This window comes from Anguilla rostrata, chromosome 7 (assembly GCF_018555375.3).
Source record: "Anguilla rostrata isolate EN2019 chromosome 7, ASM1855537v3, whole genome shotgun sequence".
Taxonomy (NCBI): Eukaryota; Metazoa; Chordata; class Actinopteri; order Anguilliformes; family Anguillidae; genus Anguilla; species Anguilla rostrata.
In genome coordinates, this window is record NC_057939.1 from 12,156,204 (window position 1) to 12,177,195 (window position 20,992).

The window sequence follows — 20,992 nt, forward strand, 5'->3', positions numbered from 1 at the left end:
GCCCCTGGGTGAAGAGTGGCTCTGCGTGTGTGTGTGTGTGTGTGTGTGTGTGTGTGTGAGCGTGCGCGCGTGTGCATGCGTGTGTGTGTGTGTGTGTGTGTGTGTGTGTTTGTGCGTGTGTGTGTGTGTGTGTGTGTGTGTGTGCGCGTCTGTGCGACACCTCGCAGGGGGCCAGGGTGCACTGTGGAGAACCAGTTTCAAGCAGAGACCAGTTTGAGATGGTCAAAGAAGGCACGGCGGAGGCTGGCTTTGAAGGCGTCACACACAGACGCACAGGCCAGCCTGTGGCTCTACGCAGGCCAGCCTGTGGCTCTACGCGGGCCAGCCTGTGGCTCTACGCGGGCCAGCCTGTGGCTCTACGCGGGCCAGCCTGTGGCTCTACGCGGGCCAGCCTGTGGCTCTACGCAGGCCAGCCTGTGGCTCTACGCAGGCCAGCCTGTGGCTCTACGCGTGGCTTTATGGACCCTTCTGAGCGGTAGAGCACCAGGCCTTCCGCGTGCGACCAGCGTTAAATGAGCCTTATGATTAATCCAATTACGTAATTAAGGGCTTGGACGGTGGCCACGGAAACCCAGGGCGCCTGGCGCTCCAGGGCCCGGGCTGATTGCCCCGGGGCGGGGTGATGAGGCCGCCAACCCGCCAGTCATCATTTACACACCGGCACCAGGATGGGCTCCTTCCTAAATGGAGCCTGTACAGACGCCACTAATTAGCCACAATGTTGGTCACAATATTGACCTCTAATGTCCAAGTGACTCACACAGATGGGATTAATACCAAGGGTGATGTTCTCATCTCCGTCATGTACTTAGAAACAAGTATTCCTTCTGCAAAGCAGGCAGCCCAATAAACATGGATATAAAAAATAAATAAAATACATTTAAATGTATAATCTGTGTTAATCTCATACTCCAGTGTTCAGTGTTAACCGGTGTTAATCTCATACTCCAGTGTTCAGTGTTAATCTGTGTTAATCTCATACTCCAGTGTGCTGTGTTAATCTGGGCCTCACACTACCCCATCACAGTTGTTATGAGGCTGGCATTCAACCCCCCAGCCCCCCCCCCCCCCCCGAATAACACTCTCTGCTCATAACATTCCAGAAAATGGTCCATAATATATAAAAATCAAGATGCTCAGATTTTGGAACTATTCTGGGTTTCACACTCCAGGGTACCAAAAAAAAAAAAAAAAAAAAACACTTAATCTTGGGCAGAAGCTTCACCTTCAGGAGGAGTACAGTACAGAACCTCTTCACTTCCAACCCGTGCTGAAGAAACGCTCCCTCACTATAACCTTTCCTGTCTGACCACATTCTTGTGACCATACATAAATCTATGGACTTTCCCGTGCCTGCACCCCTGAAACAGTGCATGCTGGGAACCGCGGTCACTATGGGCTGAACACAACCACAAGCGTTCATATCAACCCAGACCCGGCTGGGAATTACAAACCCGACTTTGCGAAGTGATTCATATCTGCACACGGACCTGTGCGTATTCTGAAGGACAGACTGTCCTTTGACCCGTGCTGACAGGACGGGTGTATTTTCGGCAGACGGGGTCTTCGTTTGGGACAGAGAACGACGGGAGCGGACCCTGCCGGCCTCTGCTCCGCTCGGGAAGTTTCTGGAATCACAACAGAGGAGCGATAAAGTCAGATTCCTCCGAAATACTGTCACAGAAACGGAGAGATTAAAAAAACATCCTGCGTCAGAGGCTTTGTTTAAAAGCTCCTCTATTTATAAGAATCTCAATGAGCCATCGGCCGTTAGCTTTACAAAAATAAAACTTCTGGCTTGAGAGGCCTGATGAAGCATTCATGAAAAATGAACCGGCTGAAGGGAAATAAAAGCAATCTTTCCACAGGGAGAGAGAGAGAGAGAGAAAGGGGGGGTGGAGAGTGAGACAGAGAGGGACAGAGAACGTGTGTAATGGAGTACAGAAGAATAATCAACAAAGACAGACAGAGGTGGGGGCTGCTAGAGGTGCTGCCATTATCACAAGATCAACCCCAAATCAAGAGTGCCCTGGTCCTTCTGAGCCAGAGCCCTTCTGTCCTTCTGTCCGTCTGTCCCCTGGCAGGACAGACTGCAGATGGGGATGCTGTGTGCCGAGAGAGGCCACCTCAGGACAGATGACACCCTCACTGACACATCTCACCGGACCTGCATCCTCCACAGAGCCAAGTGTGTGTGTGTGTGTGTGTGTGTGTGTGAGAGAGAGAGAGAGAGGGGGAATGTCTGTATGCATGGAGCAAGATCCAAGATCAAGGGATGAAGTACCAGGAGGTACATGCACTTATCCCCCCCCCCCCAGCTGAATGCACAGATTCACATTCATCCCTTTATTCTACCATCCTCCGTTCCCATCCTTCACTGGGGCCTAGTTTAATGAATGAATTTGTTGGGAGAATGCAGGGAAGGGCATTACTACAGGATGCCACTGTGCCCGCAAATACGGGCGTGGCATAGGGCCAACCAGCAGGGCAGCAGGGCAGCAGAGAGAGAGAGAGAGAGAGAGAGATGGGATGGGATGGGAGGAGGGGATGGAGCAGGACTGGGGATGGAGCAGTTCTTCTCCACGCCAGCCTGTAGGGCTTTTACACGAGGACGTGTCCAAAAAAACAAACCTGCCCGCCCTCTGGAACGTCTCCCGCCAAAACAGACGTGGAAACGGGACGTGGAGCCGCTACGAAGCAGCTGCCGCAGAACGAGGGGGGAAAGTAGGAAACCGCCATTAATCTCACACTTTATAACAACAAGGGAATGCTGTCCTTCCTTCCCTACGCGTTTCGCTCGATTTAGCTTTCAGCCATCGCCCCTGCCCCCCCGCCCCCGGAGGAGTCCCGCGCTCGCCCCCCCCGGCCCCGTCTCTGGGTTGCGCTGCTGGCTGAAGGGCCACAGTAATGCGCAGGCTGCTCAGCGCCGGTCCAAAGACAACAGAGCGGGGCCCGTGGGCCGGCCCTGGAGCGCACGTCAGAGGGCCACAGCTGCCGCACGCCTCTCTTAATTAAACGAGCGGGAGCGTCCGGCTCGGCGGCTCCGCCCTGCCCACCCCCGGCTCGCCTGCGTCCGCTGCACCACCCGCCGCACCGCCCTCGTCCTCCTTCACACCGCCCTTAAGGGTGGAGGAGCGGTAGGCCTGCACGCGTGGGCTGTCCTTAGGGTGAAGGACACATCAGAAATGTGCAGAGTGGGTTTAGGGTGTAAGAGGGAGGACTGTAGATGCGTAGCTGTTCTCGGGCTGTAGGATAGATGCTGGATATCGGAGATCTGATTCGGGTGCAGGAGGAATGCTAAGTATCTGATTAAGAGGAGCGATTCTGAATGTGCGCAATGCCCTTACGATACCGGAATGGTAATTCTTACTTTTCCAAGAGTTCTGGGTGCACTGGAGTGACCAGAGATCCAACCGTGGTGTGTACGCTGCACGCACGCCCTGCGGCAAACAGACCAATAGAAGGACACGGCCCCATCAAGAGAGAAAACAAGCAGGAGCACCAAAATGAAAAGACGGTTTCTAAATCTGGGGGGGTGGGGGCAGGGGGGGGGCAGAGGCCAGTGTGTCAGAGGAGGGCCAGATGACGCACGCTGGCAGAAAAACAAGATCTTTTTTCAAATGTAAACAGAGCTCAGCGGAACGGAGGAGGCTGCGAATGTCACCCTTCGGGAACCTCCCTGCAGCCCCTCCTCCTCGGCCCCCATGACCGCCCAAAACCCAGAAGCTCCGCCCCCCTGACCAGCCAGGAGGGTGGGGTCAGAGTGCTGCGGAACAGGAGGGAGAGAGGCCCACCACAACAGCCGCTGACCAGCACCTTCATCCTCAGCCCCGGCCTGCCCTCCTCCTCCTCCTCCTCCTCAAACCCCCGTCACCCCTCCTAAGCTCGCCCCCGAGTGACAGATCTCCTAAAAGCACAAAGTCACACCGGCGCGGGATTCCGCCAGGAACACCAGGAAGAAACGCTGGAGGCCACGCCCCCTAGAGGCGGGATTAAGGAGCGGTGGTCCAGCGAATAATAAACACCTTCACATGTTTGACACGACTGAAAACGAATGTTCTGAGAGGCGGCTATAAGCCAAACTCTCCCCTGACACAAACAAGGCTCCCGCTCTCCAGAAAAATAACCGTCCAGCTCTTTCGCAAGCGCACAGCTCGAAACGCGGCCGCAGCTACTAAAATAGTAACATGTAGGTAACCGGTACAGCTTCTATACTACTTCAAGTCAAGCTAACGTGAAAACACATAGACAGCAATGGGTACCATCCATATGCCACACTTATCATCAAAGACTGCATTTAGTTAATAAAAATATACCTTCTGGACTGCATGGCATTGTTCTGAACACCTGGACAGGCGTGTGCGGCTGGGGACAGGCGTGTGCGGCTGGGGACAGGCGTGTGCGGCTGGGGACAGGCGTGTGCGGCTGGGGACAGGCGTGTGCGGCTGGGGACAGGCGTGTGCGGCTGGACGCGGCCTCAGGACGCTGATAACGGCGCTGACGGAAGCCCCCGATGAACGAGGACCTGGCTCATTTCCCCTGGCAGCCCGCCTTCGTCTAATGCCACTCTTAATTTGTTCTGAGTCTGCTGTGGGCAGTGCCCGGTGCCCAGTAAGCACCCATACGCACATCGCTGTGTACCAGGACGCCCGGGGGAGTCACAGTTTGGAGGTCAACAGGCCGATTCGCCCGCAGAGGGGCGGTCTGCACGCGGCAGATGACGCACCACCGCGTCTGGGACGCCCCCCCATCCCCCATCCCCCATCCAGCCTGTTCATCCCTCAGCTGCAGGCCTGACCTTTCACCTCCCACCTCTCACCCCTCCGCTCTGCTAATTGAGGCGGGAAAAAGCGATCTGCCGCCCCCCCGCTCCCCGAGCCCCGCCCTCCTGAGAGCCCTGGTTGCCGCGGCAGCGGCGGCGGGCCGGACTGTGATGGAGAGGGAGAGCGGAGACCGCATATGACCCGGCCCGCTGGGCAGCACGGCGTTTCCACGCCAGCGCCGCTACAACGCCTCGGCAACAACCGGGGGGGGGGCAAAACAGCAAGGCAAGGGGCGAACATTAAAGTTTGGCACAGGCGAGAGTTTTCTGTGACAACACAGAAACACACTTACTGGATCGCTCACTCACTCTCTCTGCCTCGTTCACTCACTCACGCACACACACACACACGCGGGCGGGCGGGCACACACATCTACAGCTAACGCTGAAAAATCGGGCATCCTGTAACAACTGGCATCATGAGGGAGGCGAGGGCGTGTGCGGGAGGTACTGACGAGCCGCTCCAGATCATTATTCAGGGGAGCGGAAAGGGGACTTCAGGCTTAATGCCGTAAAATGGATGACCTTTACTTTCCTCCACTTCAAAGAAAAATGCAAGCTTTCCTGTGAAAACAACAGACTCAGCCAAAAAGGGACAACACTGCCCTCTAGTGTTCACTCTGCAAGAGAACACGAGGCAAAAAATGATTCACGTTTGTACTCAAAAAGATTACTTTATCTTTGCAAGGCCACTTGGATTAAATGGAGAAATTACTTTATTTTTCTTTTTCTTTTGAAAAGACCCATACTCATGACATTCTCAGGCACCATGACTTGGTTCTCAAAGATTTCACCAATAACAATAACAATAAATGCAACATTTAATGGCTTTTATGAGCATTTCAGTATTTGTCATGGCTACCTCAACAACCAACCGCAAAGACAAATCTGTCATTAGCTTGACATTTGCTCAAGATTCCCCTTACGTAAATATTTGGTAAATGCAGGATGAAACTTATTTTAAATGCACGGCAAAACATGATGAACAGAGACTTGCTGACATCAATGCTGATAGCTGAAGTAATTCCATTATCCTCCAGAGGTTTCACGACAACCTGACCCTCATTCAGAAAAAACACACAGTGAAAGGGGATTCAGGGCATAAAGGGGATTCAGGGATTCAGGGCGAAAATATTAGCAATGGACAAGCGGGTGTGGTTCCGAGTGACATCATATGGTCAGATTTCAAATTCGTTATGAGCACGGATTAGAATAACGGGTTAGGTTGTTATAGGAGTTCTTGCCGAAAATTCATTTTATTTCATTTCTATTTTTCAAATGCTATCGAGTAATATGAATCGACTCAGTCCGCGCATTTGTGAATGAAACTGTGTGATTGTTACCGAGCGCGATGGATCTCTACTGCCATCTTGTGCTGGAAGAGGGTACTTCCCTTACAGCGCTACAGCACAAAGCACGGCAAGAAAGACAGCAAAACTCAGCCTTGCTGAAATTCATAAAAGCACCATTTCAACCTCTCATTACATTTGCGAAAAATGTCTCACAGTACCTGACATCATCACTGAAGAAGAGTGGTAACTGAAAGCAACAGAATGGCAAGAACACAGAAATTTCAGGCCAGTGGTTTCCAAAAAACAGTCCAACGTAGAGGCCAAGAACACAGAATAACAGGCTTGATAGCAGAAGGATATGAAGCCCCTGCAGCTAAACGAGGTGCTTAAATGTCCCACCCTGGCAGGAGGAGGATATGTGGGCAGGCTGCCCCGACCCGGGTTTCCAAACAGACCGAGCGCCCCGGGTGGGGTTCCCCTGGCGGCCTGCGTTCGGGCGGGACTCACCGTGCTGTGGAAGACCACGCTGTGGCCGTGGCCCAGGCTCTCCATGTGCGTGGCCAGGTTCAGGCAGATGGCCCGGTGCCGGATGGCGTCCATCGTCTGCGCGTCAAAGAAGTCGTGCGGCCGCTCTGCAGCAGGCGAGGGAGGGAGGGAGGGAGGGAGGGAGGGAGGGATGAGTGTGTGTGTCCCTAGTACAGGTGTGAGAGAGGGATGAGTGTGCTGCTGGTATAGGTGTGTGAGAGGGATGAGTGTGTGTGTCCCTAGTACAGGTGTGAGAGGGATAAGTGTGTGTTCCCCTGGTACAGGTGTGAGAGAGGGATGAGTGTGCTGCTAGTACAGGTGTGTGAGAGGGATGAGTGTGTGTGTCCCTAGTACAGGTGTGAGAGGGATGAGTGTGTGTGTCCCTAGTACAGGTGTGAGAGAGGGATGAGTGTGCTGCTGGTATAGGTGTGAGAGAGGGATAAGTGTGTGTTCCCCTGGTACAGGTGTGTGAGAGGGATGAGTGTGTGTGTCCCTAGTACAGGTGTGAGAGGGATGAGTGTGTGTGCTCCTGGTAGAGGTGTGAGAGAGGGATGAGTGTGTGTGCTCCTGGTACAGGTGTGAGAGAGGGATGAGTGTGTGTGCTCCTGGTACAGGTGTGAGAGGGATGAGTGTGTGTGCTCCTGGTACAGGTGTGAGAGAGGGATGAGTGTGTGTGTCCCTAGTACAGGTGTGAGAGAGGGATGAGTGTGTGTGCTGCTGGTACAGGTGTGTGAGAGGGATGAGTGTGTGTGTCCCTAGTACAGGTGTGAGAGGGATGAGTGTGTGTGCTGCTGGTACAGGTGTGAGAGAGGGGATGAGTGTGTGTGCTCCTGGTACAGGTGTGAGTAACAGTAATGCATGGAAGCATTAGCGTCTATGAGATAATATACTGTTCAGCTGTCTGCAGTGATCAGGCTTTTGTCTTACACGGTTTATAGCACGTATGTTTTCATTTTTAGTGGTATGTGTTATGTTCATGACTCCTTTCCCTTTGGGGATCATCAGTCTGTCCGTACGTCTGTCTGATACCTGGAAACACTTGTAATTCCTGATAAGACCCGTTTCTGGGAAGCTCACATTACAGTAACCCAAGACTGCAGCAGCCAACTGATTAAAAAGCCAAAACAACAAAAGTGTTTCCCGACGTTTTGCTGCAAAATGTGCTGCAAAAAAAGTCTGTGACCTCCTGAAGCACATGAAACGCACTGACACAAAATGGCCAGTCAGCCACGCACTGTGTCCGAGCTCCAGCACTACACGCGTGTACCAAGCATGCAGCTTCCATACTGGATATTTCACTGTACAGGAATGCCGGGTTGGGGGGGGGGGGGGGGTGCGCTCCCACACTCCTGTGCCGGAGTCTGCCATTACCTCAGCTAACCTGCTGGCGGCCCGCCCGATCTCCCAGCAGCCTTTGCAGGCGCGGCTCGGGACCCGGCAGCTCCGCGCTGAAGCCTCGTTCATTAATCGCGCATCAGAACCCTGGCGTCCCTCCAGCCAGGCGTTCGCTCTGGAGCCCAGCGCTGCCCCGAAGTGGCACAGGAGCACGGGGCTCCGCCCGCACTTTTAGGGTGTGTGTCGGGGAGTGGGGGGGGCGCACAGACAGAACTGATGTCCCTGCTTGGCGTGAGGATAGCGGCCTAGCGGTTTACAAGCTGCTCCTTTAATGCGCAGGATGGCTTTTTTTCCCCCAGTCATAATTTCTGAAGAAAATAACTTGACATTCAAGTCAGACTCCAGCGTCTCGTATCCATTCAAGTTTAAAATCGGTCTAGAAAACAGGTAATTTAATCAGTATCTGCAGGATGTTGCGGGTGGGAGGGAAGGAAGAGAGGGTTATTAAGCCGTCTCTGCTGAAAGGTAAACAGGCTGCAGACTGGAGGGCGCGGGAACACAGAGGCAGATGGTACAGTGTCGTCAGGGAAACGGCACATCAACATTTCAGACAGTCAACACCTGACTGCGCTTCTCCCGCCGTCTGCCTTCAGTCCCAGCTCCACCCTCACACTAAGCTCACCCATCAGGCCCAGCTCCACCCTCAGCCCCAGCTCCGCCCACAGGCCCAGCTTGGCCCTCAGGCTCAGCTCCACCCTCAGCCCCAGCTCCGCCCACAGGCCCAGCTTGGCCCTCAGGCTCAGCTCCACCCTCAGCCCCAGCTCCGCCCACAGGCCCAGCTTGGCCCTCAGGCTCAGCTCCACCCTCAGCCCCAGCTCCGCCCACAGGCCCAGCTTGGCCCTCAGGCTCAGCTCCACCCTCAGGCCCAGCTCCGCCCACAGGCCCAGCTTGGCCCTCAGGCTCAGCTCCACCCTCAGCCCTAGCTCCGCATGAGGCTGTGTAGAGTAACAGTGGAAGTGCAGTTGAAACGGGATGTATGAAGCTGTTAAAGAGCGTTATCTGCACAGCTGAGCTCAGTACGTACGCAAGGCCCTGCGGTGCTTGTTCTTCAGCTTCCTCCTCCTGCTGAGGCCGGCCTTGGACGGCGACTCCTCCTTCATCCTGGACTGGCCGGACATCTTGGACGAGTTCTGCTGGCTGAAGTGGGTGGGCACATGGCGCGCCAGCCCCCCCTGGGACGCGAAGCTGGCATTGCAGCCGCCCACCACGCACTGCCAAGGGGTCAGAGGGGGTCAGTAACACACAGACTGCCTGGGAACACGGGACAGGACACAAAGCAGCGTTGGGTGTTTAGACGGGCTAATCCGCACGAGAGCGCTGCTGGAAGGGCTCTACGGAGGCACGCGTCAAAAAGCCAGACATAAAAAGCCAGAGGACTTCCTATTAGTTAGTGCTTGTATTCATTTATTCTGGCCAGCAATACATCTACGCTCTGGAATTTGAATAAAATCAATAGAGCCGCAGCGTTTCCATTCCAACAACACGCAGATACAATCACTCAGCGGACCTGTCGGCTCGGAGACAAGGGGGTTCAATTTGTAACAATTCTGGAGCGACGGCTTCCCGAGTTCCGGAGAGTTCCACACAGGCGCAGCAGTGTGTGACAGGCAGATTACAGCTGCCACATCCCACTTCATCCATTCACTCGCTCGCCTTGGCACTTAAATGGGGACATATGGGCACTTTACACACTGATGGCGGGCGAGAGCGCGCGCTACGCCAGAGTTAGCGGCGGGCTGGCGCTGTTCGGCGGGCCCACCTTGAAGGGTTTGTCCCCGCTGTGCGTCAGCATGTGCCTCTGGAGCCAGCTCTGGCTGGTGGAGGGCGTGTTGTACACCTTGCAGCCCTTCCACAGGCACACGAACACCTGCCGGAGAGACAGAGGCGTCAGCCCCTCCCACTGCAGGGGAACCCGCCCGGCACGCCCAGGGACTCCTAATTACACACACACACTCGCACGCACGCACGCACGCACACACACTCGCACGAATGCACACACACACACACACACACACACACACACACACACACACACTCGCACGAATGCACACACAAGCACGCCCGTACACAGGAACACAGACATAGAAACAAGCACGCACGCACGCACACACACACACACACGCAGGAATATATACGTAGAAACAAGCACACACAAACACACACACACACACGTGCGAACCTGCACACACACACACACATACGCAAGTGTACAAACATTTTATATACATTATTATAGGACCAAAAGATGATTCTACAACCACCAAAAAACATGCCTTTCAGACATCAGTATGGGGGACAGAGCAGAGATAGATGGGCAGGAAGTCAGACTGCTTACATGCTCAGCCCCGGCATGGCACACTGACTTCAGCGGGCAGACAACTGGCCTCTATTCAAACAGCAGCTGAGAATGACGACAGACTCCTGCCTTTTAAAAAGCTACTCGCCGGAACATTCTGCCCCCATCCCCATCCCATTCCCCTCCCCCCCATCCCCATCCCCATCCCCATCCCCATCCCCATCCCTCCCCCCCTCCCCCCATCCCCATCCCCATCCTCACTCTGAAAAAAGGGAATTAATTTGAGAAACAGGACGAGCGCTCAAGCTGTTTCTAATCTTCTCCGAGAGCGTAACGTACAGAAGGCCCTTCCCAGCTGCTCAGCCTATAAAGCAGGAAGTTTGGATTACGCTCAGCGTGGCTGCCGGCAGCCGAAAGCGCTATTATCAGGGGCGTACGCATCACACTGCCTCACACAGGGCGATCAGAGACAGCCGCTCTCACAAGCAAAGCCTCAGCCAGACCGCCTTCACACAGCACTCATCAATGCGATGACTAACAGATCAGTCAATTACCATCTGCGATCTCAAAAGATAATGGCACACACATACACACACACGTTCACGCACATACACACACATCCACAGGCACACACACACACACAAAACCAGGATTTGACCAACAAAAGCACCGACTCTGTACACCTACTAGTTGAAAAAGAATAACTGCAGCACTGCATAAAATAAAACTGTCCAAATTTGAAATGAGTATTAGGAATCTCAGACACACACAAATGACTGCGATATAAGAAAGAGAAAAGGGTTTGACCACACACACTTCCCTCAGCGAGTGACATCACCACAGAGAGAGCAGGAGCACGGGTAAGGGGAGACGCAGAGAGGAGGAGCAGGAGCAGAGAGCGGGGGGAGACAGGAAGAGGAGGGCGGGCGGCGGGACTGACCCCCCCGCGCTGGCCGTCCACGTGCAGCCCCCGGATGTGCTCGGCCAGGTCGGGGCTGGAGTTGAAGCACACGTGGCACTGGTCCCAGCAGCAGGTGTAGCCCATGCTCTTGGTGGAGGAGGGCGCGGCGCTGCCCTGGCCGTTCATCATGGCGGGCGTGGAGCGGCCGCTGGACGCCGTGCTGTACATGTCCATCAGCGTGCTGCTGATGCTGCGGGGGAGAGAGAGAGAGAGAGAGAGAGAGAGTCAGAGATGAGTCACAGTAAAGCCAGAGGGGCGATAGTGCTGCTAGTGATACTGGAGGGGGAGAGGGAGAGAGAGTCACAGAGACATCTGAGGAGTCACCTACAGTGGTGTTATATCACAGCACTACTAATGCTGCAGTAGAGAAAGAGTCACAGAGGAGTCACTGCACGGCCACAGCAGTGTTATATCACAGGTACTACTAATGCTGCAGTAGACAGAGTCACAGAGGAGTCACCGCACAAATGCAACTATCCTGGACAGAAGCACAGCTATGTAAGCACACGGACAGAACAGCAGGAAGTGAGAGAGAAGGAACATGTTTCTGGCATTGCAGAAAGCAGAGGGACAGAAGGGGTTTCTACAAATAACAGAGAGAGTTATCTCTACAGAGACACAGCACAGCTACACAGGGCTGCTGTTGATCCTGGATGGGGAGGGGGAGACAGAGGGGTCACATCAGAGTCACGCAATTCAAGACGGGGGGCACAAGGGGTGGCCACTTTACAGGACTTCACCCGCTTGTTTAAACAGCTTTATCTACTGCGGCTCGCGATGATTAACCTTTCCCATACGCTCTGTTTGCACAGCTGGAACACGTTAACTGGAAGAGTTCTGCTGTAGCCAGGAGCACAACAGCCCTTCCAATGCAAAGCTATGCGCAGACAGTCCCTGCAGCAGGCTCTGTAGCCAGCTGACTTTAACTCGAACCCGTTCCTCGTACGCGGAGCGCCGTAGCGGCCCGGCCCTGGCCGGCTCTACGGAACCCGAGCGGGCGAGTTCGCCCGCGGCGTTCCGTCACTTTCCCACGCCGATCCGTTTAGGGAAGAGAACGACACTGTGTATTAGTGATCAGGAGAAGTCCGCCCTTTCGCTTCGCTTCTCTCTGTCCTGCGACAGGCGACTGCAGCGGCCATCGGAGCCCAGCAGGGCGGCGACGAGGGATCTTCCTCCTGAGTGGCAGTGTCAGTCCCAGAAAGACTGCGGGCACAGAGCTGGTGGTGATCAGGATGGGGGGGGGGGGGGCATCCCCAGGCCCTGCGATTGGCTGGGGAGAGATGGTGAGCATGCCTAACCCGGCCAATGAAAGACACAGGCCTGATGATGGAGGGAGGAGAGGCGGTAGCTTTGCTGCCAGCGCAGAAGGGTGGAAGCAGAGAGACACTTCCTCACGGGTTCAAAAGCAAATTAAAAATAACCGCTGAATTTAACAGGTTTACAGCAACGCCATCGGCCTTAGATCCCAACAGGGGGTGGAGCCATCCAGAATGGGGCGGAGCCAGCAGACAGTCTGCGAGTAATGGAAGGGAACAGGTCGGAGTGTCGTTTTGTACAGTAAAACCATAATTGAGATTCAGACAAGTGTTTGACAGTACATATCAGGCCTATTATGGGGTACATTAAGCCTCTATCCCCTATTACCCTTGATAAATTCAGAGATGGAACAAGATAGCTTCCAAATCATTTGGTCAATATCAGCTAATCTCACTGCCGAATTCAGTGTCCATTTTCCCCCGCCTGACAGATGGCGGACAAAAAACTGCCCAACGGATCAACATCTCGCTTTACAAGAAGCCTCGGGCTAACAGCATCCGCCACGTAACCACATTTGAAATTCAAAACCCAATTTCCTGTCATAACCAGCAGTTCGGGACGCTCTCCTGCCACGCAGACACCCGATCGCTCGCTACGCTCTCTGCACCGCGGGGAACAAAATGAAAGAAAGCAGCGCGAGCGCGGGCGCATCAGAGAGGGGGCGGAGCGGCGGAGAGCGGGCAGTTTGACGGGCGCTCACGTGACACGCCCGGGCGACGGAGGGAGGCAGAAGAAGGAGGACTCGATCGCTCTTCGCTTAGCCTCGCGTCCGTCTTAAGCTCTCAGCGCTGGCGCTATGACATCATTAGTGCCCGCTAGCGCAGCTGCGAGGGCGTCTCTCGGGATACGGTGGCGATCACATCCCCCGACAGGGTGCTGCAGCTCAGCGCCAATCAAGTGCGAGGAGGGGGGGCAGGCAAAAACATAATCCCTCCCATGCCATGACAGGTGTCAGAGGTGACCTGCTGTGAATTTTTTATACACATTTCATACCCTCGTCATCACTGCTGACACTGGGTCTCAGAATGCACTTGAACATCCCGGGATCGAGCTTCTCCAGAAGGCCGGACCAGCACTGGTCACATGGGGGCAGCGGGAGGAGTTTGGAGGGCTGTGGTGGCGTCTGGCGCAGACAGGGCACAGCAGGCGGAGCGGCGGAGGCAGGTGGGCACCTCCAGCCCTCTCTCCAGCTGTTCCGGGCTCAAACGACAGGCCCGGTCCTCCCGTACTTCTCGGCTCCGGGTCGCCATGGCACCAGGAGGAGAAACAAACCTCACGTTCACCGGACTAGCGCTTCACCCCCTGCGCTCGCTCGCACGTGGAGGAGGGGCTGCCCCCGGCATGGCCGTGTCCTCCTGCAGACCCGCCACGGTCCGAGGCAGAGAGGAATCCGCTGTGTTCTGTTCGTATGAACCCTGCTTTCTTTTTTTACCCCTGCCGTCAGGGCAGAGCTGTCAGCAGGGACAGGGAACACAGCTCGGGGATCAGATTGTTCCGGCGCCTTCCAAAGCAAACATGGACCACAAATGACCTCACTTCCATGGAAAGGGAGAGAGAGGAAGAACGCGAGGAAGGAAGAGAGTGAGTGAGGGAGTGAGGGTGGGAGAGAGAGAGATAGCGTTAAGAGAGAGAGAGAGAGACATTTCCACACAGCGACAGTGCAGGGAATTCATTGGCTGACCCTGGTCAGGGTCATTAATCAGCAGCCGTAGCAGGATCAGTGTGAGAATAAACAGTCGGGCTGTCCCTGCGCACTGTGTGACACTTCAGAGCAAAGCCAGACGACTTAACCAGCCGCTCGCTGGCACACACAGTCACACTCTGTTTACATAATAAACGCATGAGCCATGTCCAACTGCCTAAGCTGTGTCCATGCTAATGACACACTGCACATGCCCTCTGACCTCTCAACGGCAGCCTTAGGGGGCACAGGCCACTTCCCCATTACAAACCAGCCAGTCAGTTACACACCCCTCCACCACCCACCCCCCCACCCAAAACATCTGAAATCATACTGAAAAGACTTCAGCTGCCCTACTGAACACATCATGTTCCAGAACAACACACCTAACTGATCAACCACTCAGTGGGCCACAAAGACATCCTGTACATCGTCTTAACGATTTACATTTTAAACAGCGGTGAAAGATCTGGGTCAGGGGCGACTCTTTGTTGAGGTAAGTGTCATCTACTTTCTACAGACCACTGCCCCTGAACTGTTTGAGAACATATCCATCGATACAGCAACGTATGAGACTATAAGAGCCTTGCCAGGGCGTTATCCACGCCTTTACCCTGTAAAAAGGGTGAGGAAGAGGCAGCCTCCAACCTGCAGACTGCAGAATCGTTTCTAGGCGAATAAGAAAAGATGAGAGAGAGCTGCAGCAAGGCTTCTCACAGATATGAGTCTGCGGGTGAGCAGTGTGGAAACACACACACACAGCGGGCAGAAAGGCCGGCCTCTCACACACTCCTGAAACCGCGCGCCGCGGCAGCGTGTGACTCATGGCGGTCTCCGTTTCCGCGGGTCGCTGACTGCGGCGAGCGGCGGGCTGACAGAGTGCTTTTTCACGGCCGTTTCAGTCTCCCACATCCCCCCCACCCCCACCCCCACCCCCCACCACCATCCTCCAGGTTCATCGATTTGCGGTTCGGGCGTGACAGAGCCCCAAGCGTCAGTTTGACACGAAACTGCAGAACTGCGAAACCAGAGGGAGAGATGCCCCCCCCTCACAGAAAGACCCTGAGAGCCTCATTACCTACAAGCCCCTGTCCCTCCATTTCACACGGGGCTCCTCTCTGCCTGTACCAAGGACAGACCGGGCATAGGCACCCTTCAGAAACACTGGCGCTACTCGTCTGTCTTCAGGAGGTCTTCAGCGTGAGCAGATTTCCGTTCCCTTTAAAACAGAGCTCTGCCCTGCAACCCTTCACCGTCCACCGGTCCCAAACCTCATTCACCGTCCACCGGTCCCAAACCACATTCACCGTCCACCGGTCCCAAACCTCATTCACCGTCCACCAGTCCCAAACCTCATTCACCGTCCACCGGTCCCAAACCACATTCACCGTCCACCGGTCCCAAACCACATTCACCGTCCACCGGTCCCAAACCACATTAAACCTGCTGGGCAAACTCTTCTGCTGCCCTGTAATAATGACAACAGGTTTCATAAAGCAAAGTTTAAATTTCTGTCTCTGCTCAAGCATGATGGAAAAGGTCATATGCAAATATGTAGAAACAGGCAAACACAGAAACATGCAAACACACTTGCACTTGTACTCGTACTTGGACACAAACGTGCATTGCTCTAAGAAATCAACATGCATATACTTCCCAATCCGCCAAACGGCTACACGCTATTCAAACTGGAGACAATGTAATGACTTAAAAAGGCAACAAAATTTACAAGATTCATCAATCATACGTGATATAAAGGCAATTCTAAAGAAGTCGTTTTTTCCCATTTTGTGTAGAACATGCAACAGCCCTGGCTGTGTGCCATACACTATGCCCGCTGGAAGAGGCAAGCGGCGTGTCAGCGCCATGGAAACAGCGGGCAGAGGCAGGCGCTCAACAGTGTTCAGGCTCGCATGTGTCCCTCATTACGACCACTGAGCAAACAAACCCTACCGGTATTCCGCACACTACAACCACTGAGCAAACACACCCTACCGGTATTCCCCACACGTTTGACCAACTCAGCAGAGAGCTCTGGTTTTCGGTTTCACATCGAGACCACAGCACCCACACCTGGGTCCCGCCTAAAAAAGCCCCCTTCAAACCCCCCCCATCCTCCATACCCGTTAAAAAACGTGGCCAACGGCACACCGCAGCCTGTGAGCCTGATGTGGGACGACACTGAAACAAGAGCCAAACGTCCATTTTGAGCACAGCAAACCTGCAACCTGCTAAAAAAGCCCGTTTCCTAGTAATTTCTCACCAATCTGACAGACGCACACACTCTCCTCTATGCAGGATGAGCTCCAAGCTCTTTTGTGTAGAGAATTTCTTTACACTTTAAGACAGACAGACGTCGGTTCAGAAACTAAATCAACATGAGTGGGATTTATTTCCTGTCTGACAGTGTGTTATTTGGACATTCCAGTGTTGTAGAAATTGACAGTGAGTACACACGCAAACTGATGCTCCAGGCTGTTTTTTCCCCACACAATGCATTAACTTAATGTGTGTTCAGACTGTAAGTACAAAGGATATATTGGACACTTAATCACCAAAAGGAGAAACAGGACAGGGGGACGGGGCGAGCTACGGTAGCAGTAGCCTATGCAACAGATGCTGAAGATCGAGTACCACAAGACAAATTCACATGAGGATAATTGCAAACATAATACATTTTTCAAGTTTTCTTTTTAGCGACACTATAATACGTCTTAGAAGTTGTATAGTAGGCACGGGAAAGAAAACTTCATTGGCAAAAATATAATCGGCTCATCTCATTTCTGCAAAATACCGTAAGCAAAAGAGGATGATTTTTCCTGTGAGTCATGTATTTGTTTGGCTCATTTTTCATAACAGCCTAGAAGTCACGGGATCACAGTTATTATTGATCTGTTAAAAGTTAAACAAGATCTGTGTTATACAAAAAAAGTGACAGACACTGAAGCCTTTCATTAATGGTAGAGGGGGAACGAGAATAAAAATTTCGGCTCATTCAGTAATGATCATTTGGCCTCATTCATGATTCACAAATGATCGTTTGCATGGACTTGCTCTCACACACTTGTGGAGCATTAAAGCCCTCACGTTTGTCTCTTATGCAGGAGCTAAAGCCTGATGATTGTTTTCCACGGACATCTATTGACAAGCTTGTTACTATCAATCACGGTAAAGTTCCCGGTAACATACTCCCCATGTCAGTCTACGGTAAAGTTCCCGGTAACATACTCCCCATGTCAGTCTACGGTAAAGTTCCAGGTCAGGTACTCCCCATGTCAGTCTACGGTAAAGTTCCAGGTCAAGTACTCCCCATGTCAGTCTACGGTAAAGTTCCAGGTCAGGTACTCCCCATGTCAGTCTACAGTAAAGTTCCAGGTCAAGTACTCCCCATGTCAGTCTACGGTAAAGTTCCAGGTCAAGTACTCCCCATGTCAGTCTACGGTAAAGTTCCAGGTCAAGTACTCCCCATGTCAGTCTACAGTAAAATTCCAGGTCAAGTACTCCCCATGTCAGTCTACAGTAAAGTTCCAGGTCAAGTACTCCCCATGTCAGTCTACAGTAAAGTTCCAGGTCAGGTACTCCCCATGTCAGTCTACGGTAAAGTTCCAGGTCAAGTACTCCCCATGTCAGTCTACGGTAAAGTTCCCGGTCAAGTACTCAAAGGCTCTCGTGAAGGGTACAGTAGCCGTGAGGCAGAACCAGGTCTTGTTCCTGCACTGGAACGTGGGACCATCATACAAGAAGTGAATCTTCTTCACCACTGGATGTTGCTATTTTATATACTTCAGCACAGAGTCCAGATGGGCCCTTGTAGCTATGGCGCCAATGACAGAGGCATGAAGACAGGGAGGAGAGGGACTCTGCCTGGGTAAATTACAGCTGTGTGGAGTGTAATTTGTTTCTTGTCTGTGATATCTATGACTGTCATTTCCACTGTAGTCCATGTGAACCAGTCCTTCACTGTCATCCAGAGTCTCCTAGAGCTGCCTGTGATATTGGTGCCAAATACTGTACAAGTATACATAGAGTTTTAATAGAGTTTTAATGACCATATATGAGAATAGCCAGGAATAGCCAATATATGCAAAAACAATGACAAACTTAAATCACTATAAAAATAAAAGAATAAATCTGTCATCTGTGAGCAAAATACTAAATATAACAAGAATAATTTAAGTAAATTGAGTATATTTAATTTATTTAACTACTAACTGCAACATAAAGAACTTGCATAAGAACCTGGACCCATTTCTCCTAAAATGAAAATTATGGGGGATATAAAACAGACCGAATGGACCACATGGAACACATTTCCGAATATTTTTTTGAAATACTACCCCCTAGTGTCAAAGATCTGTAATGTTACATATGTGTTACATTGGGCGTTTATGGTAAATGTATTCCTCATTTGAAAATAAATCAGCTTGACAGTTTTTTGCTTATTAACACAGATCTGCCTTTTTTATTTGAATTTCCACAACACCGCCATTTTGGAAATTCACACATTGTCACATGACCGCACCAGGAAGTTCAGTATATGTCACTTAGGGGCTTCATGAGTTAAAGTCAAGGATAAAGCTGTATAAGGAACTTCCCAGAATATTTAAGGTGTTTGTGCCACCTGTGTCTCCGTGTTAATGATGAAAATATTGTTGATGTAGGCCTAAATCATGATTGTGGCACTCAAATCATCAGGACCAAGGTACCAGGTTGGTTTCAGAATAACCCATCTGCCCATCTACACCTCGGTCTGTTCTGAGGAACAGGTTTACCTAAATTGCTGGTCTTATCCATACAGATTTCAGCTAAAAATAAACATGACACTTTGTTGTTTCACCTCCATTGTAAGCTGCACCATAATGGTTGAAAACAGTGATATTGATATCTAAAAAGGAAGGAGACATATAGTAATCTTTCCCATGATTTAACATACATCATTTAGTGCAAAAACGAACTCATCCTGACTTTCCCTATCCAACTCACAATGGAATCAACTGGACTATTTTATTAGTACCATATGTCGTAGACTAGGTAACTTCATATTCCCCATTAAAATGTGTTAATAATTATAACAACTAACCCAACAGAAAACCACAAATCTGCAGTAAACTAAACTTTGAAAATGAACGCTTCGATGGTACCCAACAAGGCTGGTTAAACGAATTCAACGACAGAACGTGAAGGGGTAAAATTAATCCTGGAAGATGGCAAATCTAGCTAACGATAGTAAACACAGTTCTGTCACCCATTCGTCTAGGTACGATCCCAGTCACCTCAGATATTAATGATGACAGATGGCAGCAGTGCGTTCAGTCATCACGGATGGCACGGGTCTAACAACTGCCTATGGTTACATAGCCACAGTGTGAAATATAGGATTGATACTACAGGTTGATGGAAATATATAATGTTAAATAAGCCGTATCAATCTGCTAGTTGGATATACCGAAGTAGTTATGCTGAATCTGTTCCATCTACCTATAAAGCATGACATTACGTTTTCAAATCACATTTTGATTTCTCTGACCTGTCTTCGGAATCCATGCGACTGAGGGGTTCCCCATCCGACGATGACATCTCCACACTGGCTCGCCTTTTGCTGGTGTCGTTTTTCTCAGTCCCGTCCTCGTTTTTGCCCGGCTTTATGCAGTCGCTGGACGAAGACTCGTTTTCCTCCCTTTGTTCCTGCTTCATCTCCTTCTCTGTGCCGTCGCAGGTTTCGCTGCAGCACGCTGGGCTTCGCTGCTGCGGGCTCTCCAATGCTCCGGCAACCTCGCAACCCATATCTTCTTCTTCCTCCTCTTCTTCTCCGGCCGATCCCGCTTCGGGAACGTCGGCTACCACCGGAGCCTTCGCGTCTCCTTCCCCGTAGACTTGTTCGCCGTCCATTTCTTCCATTTTTATAACCTCGCTGTCAACCGGCTCCTCTTTCGGAGCTTGCAGGCCCTGCGTCTCCTCCTCGGCATCTCCTGTGAGCAGTACGCCGTGTTGGTTGCTTGGTGATGGGGCATCTTGCTCGGCACCGTCAGGTGTAGCGGAAGCCATTTTTATTTCAGTATCTCGTCCACGACGAAGTTATACAATAGCAATTCTCTCACACACACTTAACACACTCACACAGCAATCCACGGCAAGATATTTCACCCCTCGGGGGTTGAACAGGGACCCGAAAAGAAGCAAACCGTGACGTCGCGTTCCCACACGGAGTAGAAGAAGTTTCTTTCCTCATCGTTGAAAATAATCAAACGTTTGTGGTTTGTGTGAACACGTCACGTGGGTGTTTCAGTCAATGAAAGGGCTCCGCGCGTTTGCTGTGGACAAGCAATTCAATCGTTTCTCAGTTTACACGTTTAAAAGTGCGGCGCTGGGGTTACTTTAAATACAAATGAGCTTTAACTTGAAGTAGACTATTTGCTGACCGAAGGATTAAATGTTATAGTTTAAATAATATATTCTTATTCCCAAGAAAAACCTACGATCAGTACCTGAGTTGCAGAATTTCAAGTAATTGTAGTGGTGATGGTATAGTGGTTGTAGTGTCAGTAGCAATAGTGCAAGTAGTAGAGTATTGTCAATGGATAGCAGAAACGTTTGTATAAAAAAGGAAAAGTTGAGTGTACTACATTATAGTAAAGTCTATGTAATTAACACATATTTTAAATAACTTATTTGAAGAATGTTGCCTAAATAAATATCTTGATGC

At 51.8% G+C, this 20,992-nt stretch overlaps 1 protein-coding gene across 4 annotated transcripts in view; it reads right to left on the bottom strand.

The window, feature by feature from the left end:
- aebp2 (AE binding protein 2) overlaps positions 1-20,540 on the bottom strand; it is a 40,284-nt gene extending 19,744 nt beyond the window's left edge. For 2 of the 4 annotated variants that reach the window (XM_064342824.1, XM_064342827.1), the window contains exons 1-5: positions 19,817-20,540; positions 11,271-11,481; positions 9,794-9,901; positions 9,059-9,245; positions 6,622-6,746 (exon numbers count right to left, since the gene is read on the bottom strand). In XM_064342824.1, the coding sequence (XP_064198894.1) occupies positions 6,622-6,746; positions 9,059-9,245; positions 9,794-9,901; positions 11,271-11,481; positions 19,817-20,334 (1,149 nt within the window). In that variant the 5' untranslated portion in view covers positions 20,335-20,540. The remainder of the gene's footprint in view (positions 1-6,621; positions 6,747-9,058; positions 9,246-9,793; positions 9,902-11,270; positions 11,482-19,816) is intronic. The other 2 variants (XM_064342826.1, XM_064342825.1) reach the window with 1 other exon arrangement.
- Between the last annotated feature and the right edge of the window lie 452 nt (positions 20,541-20,992).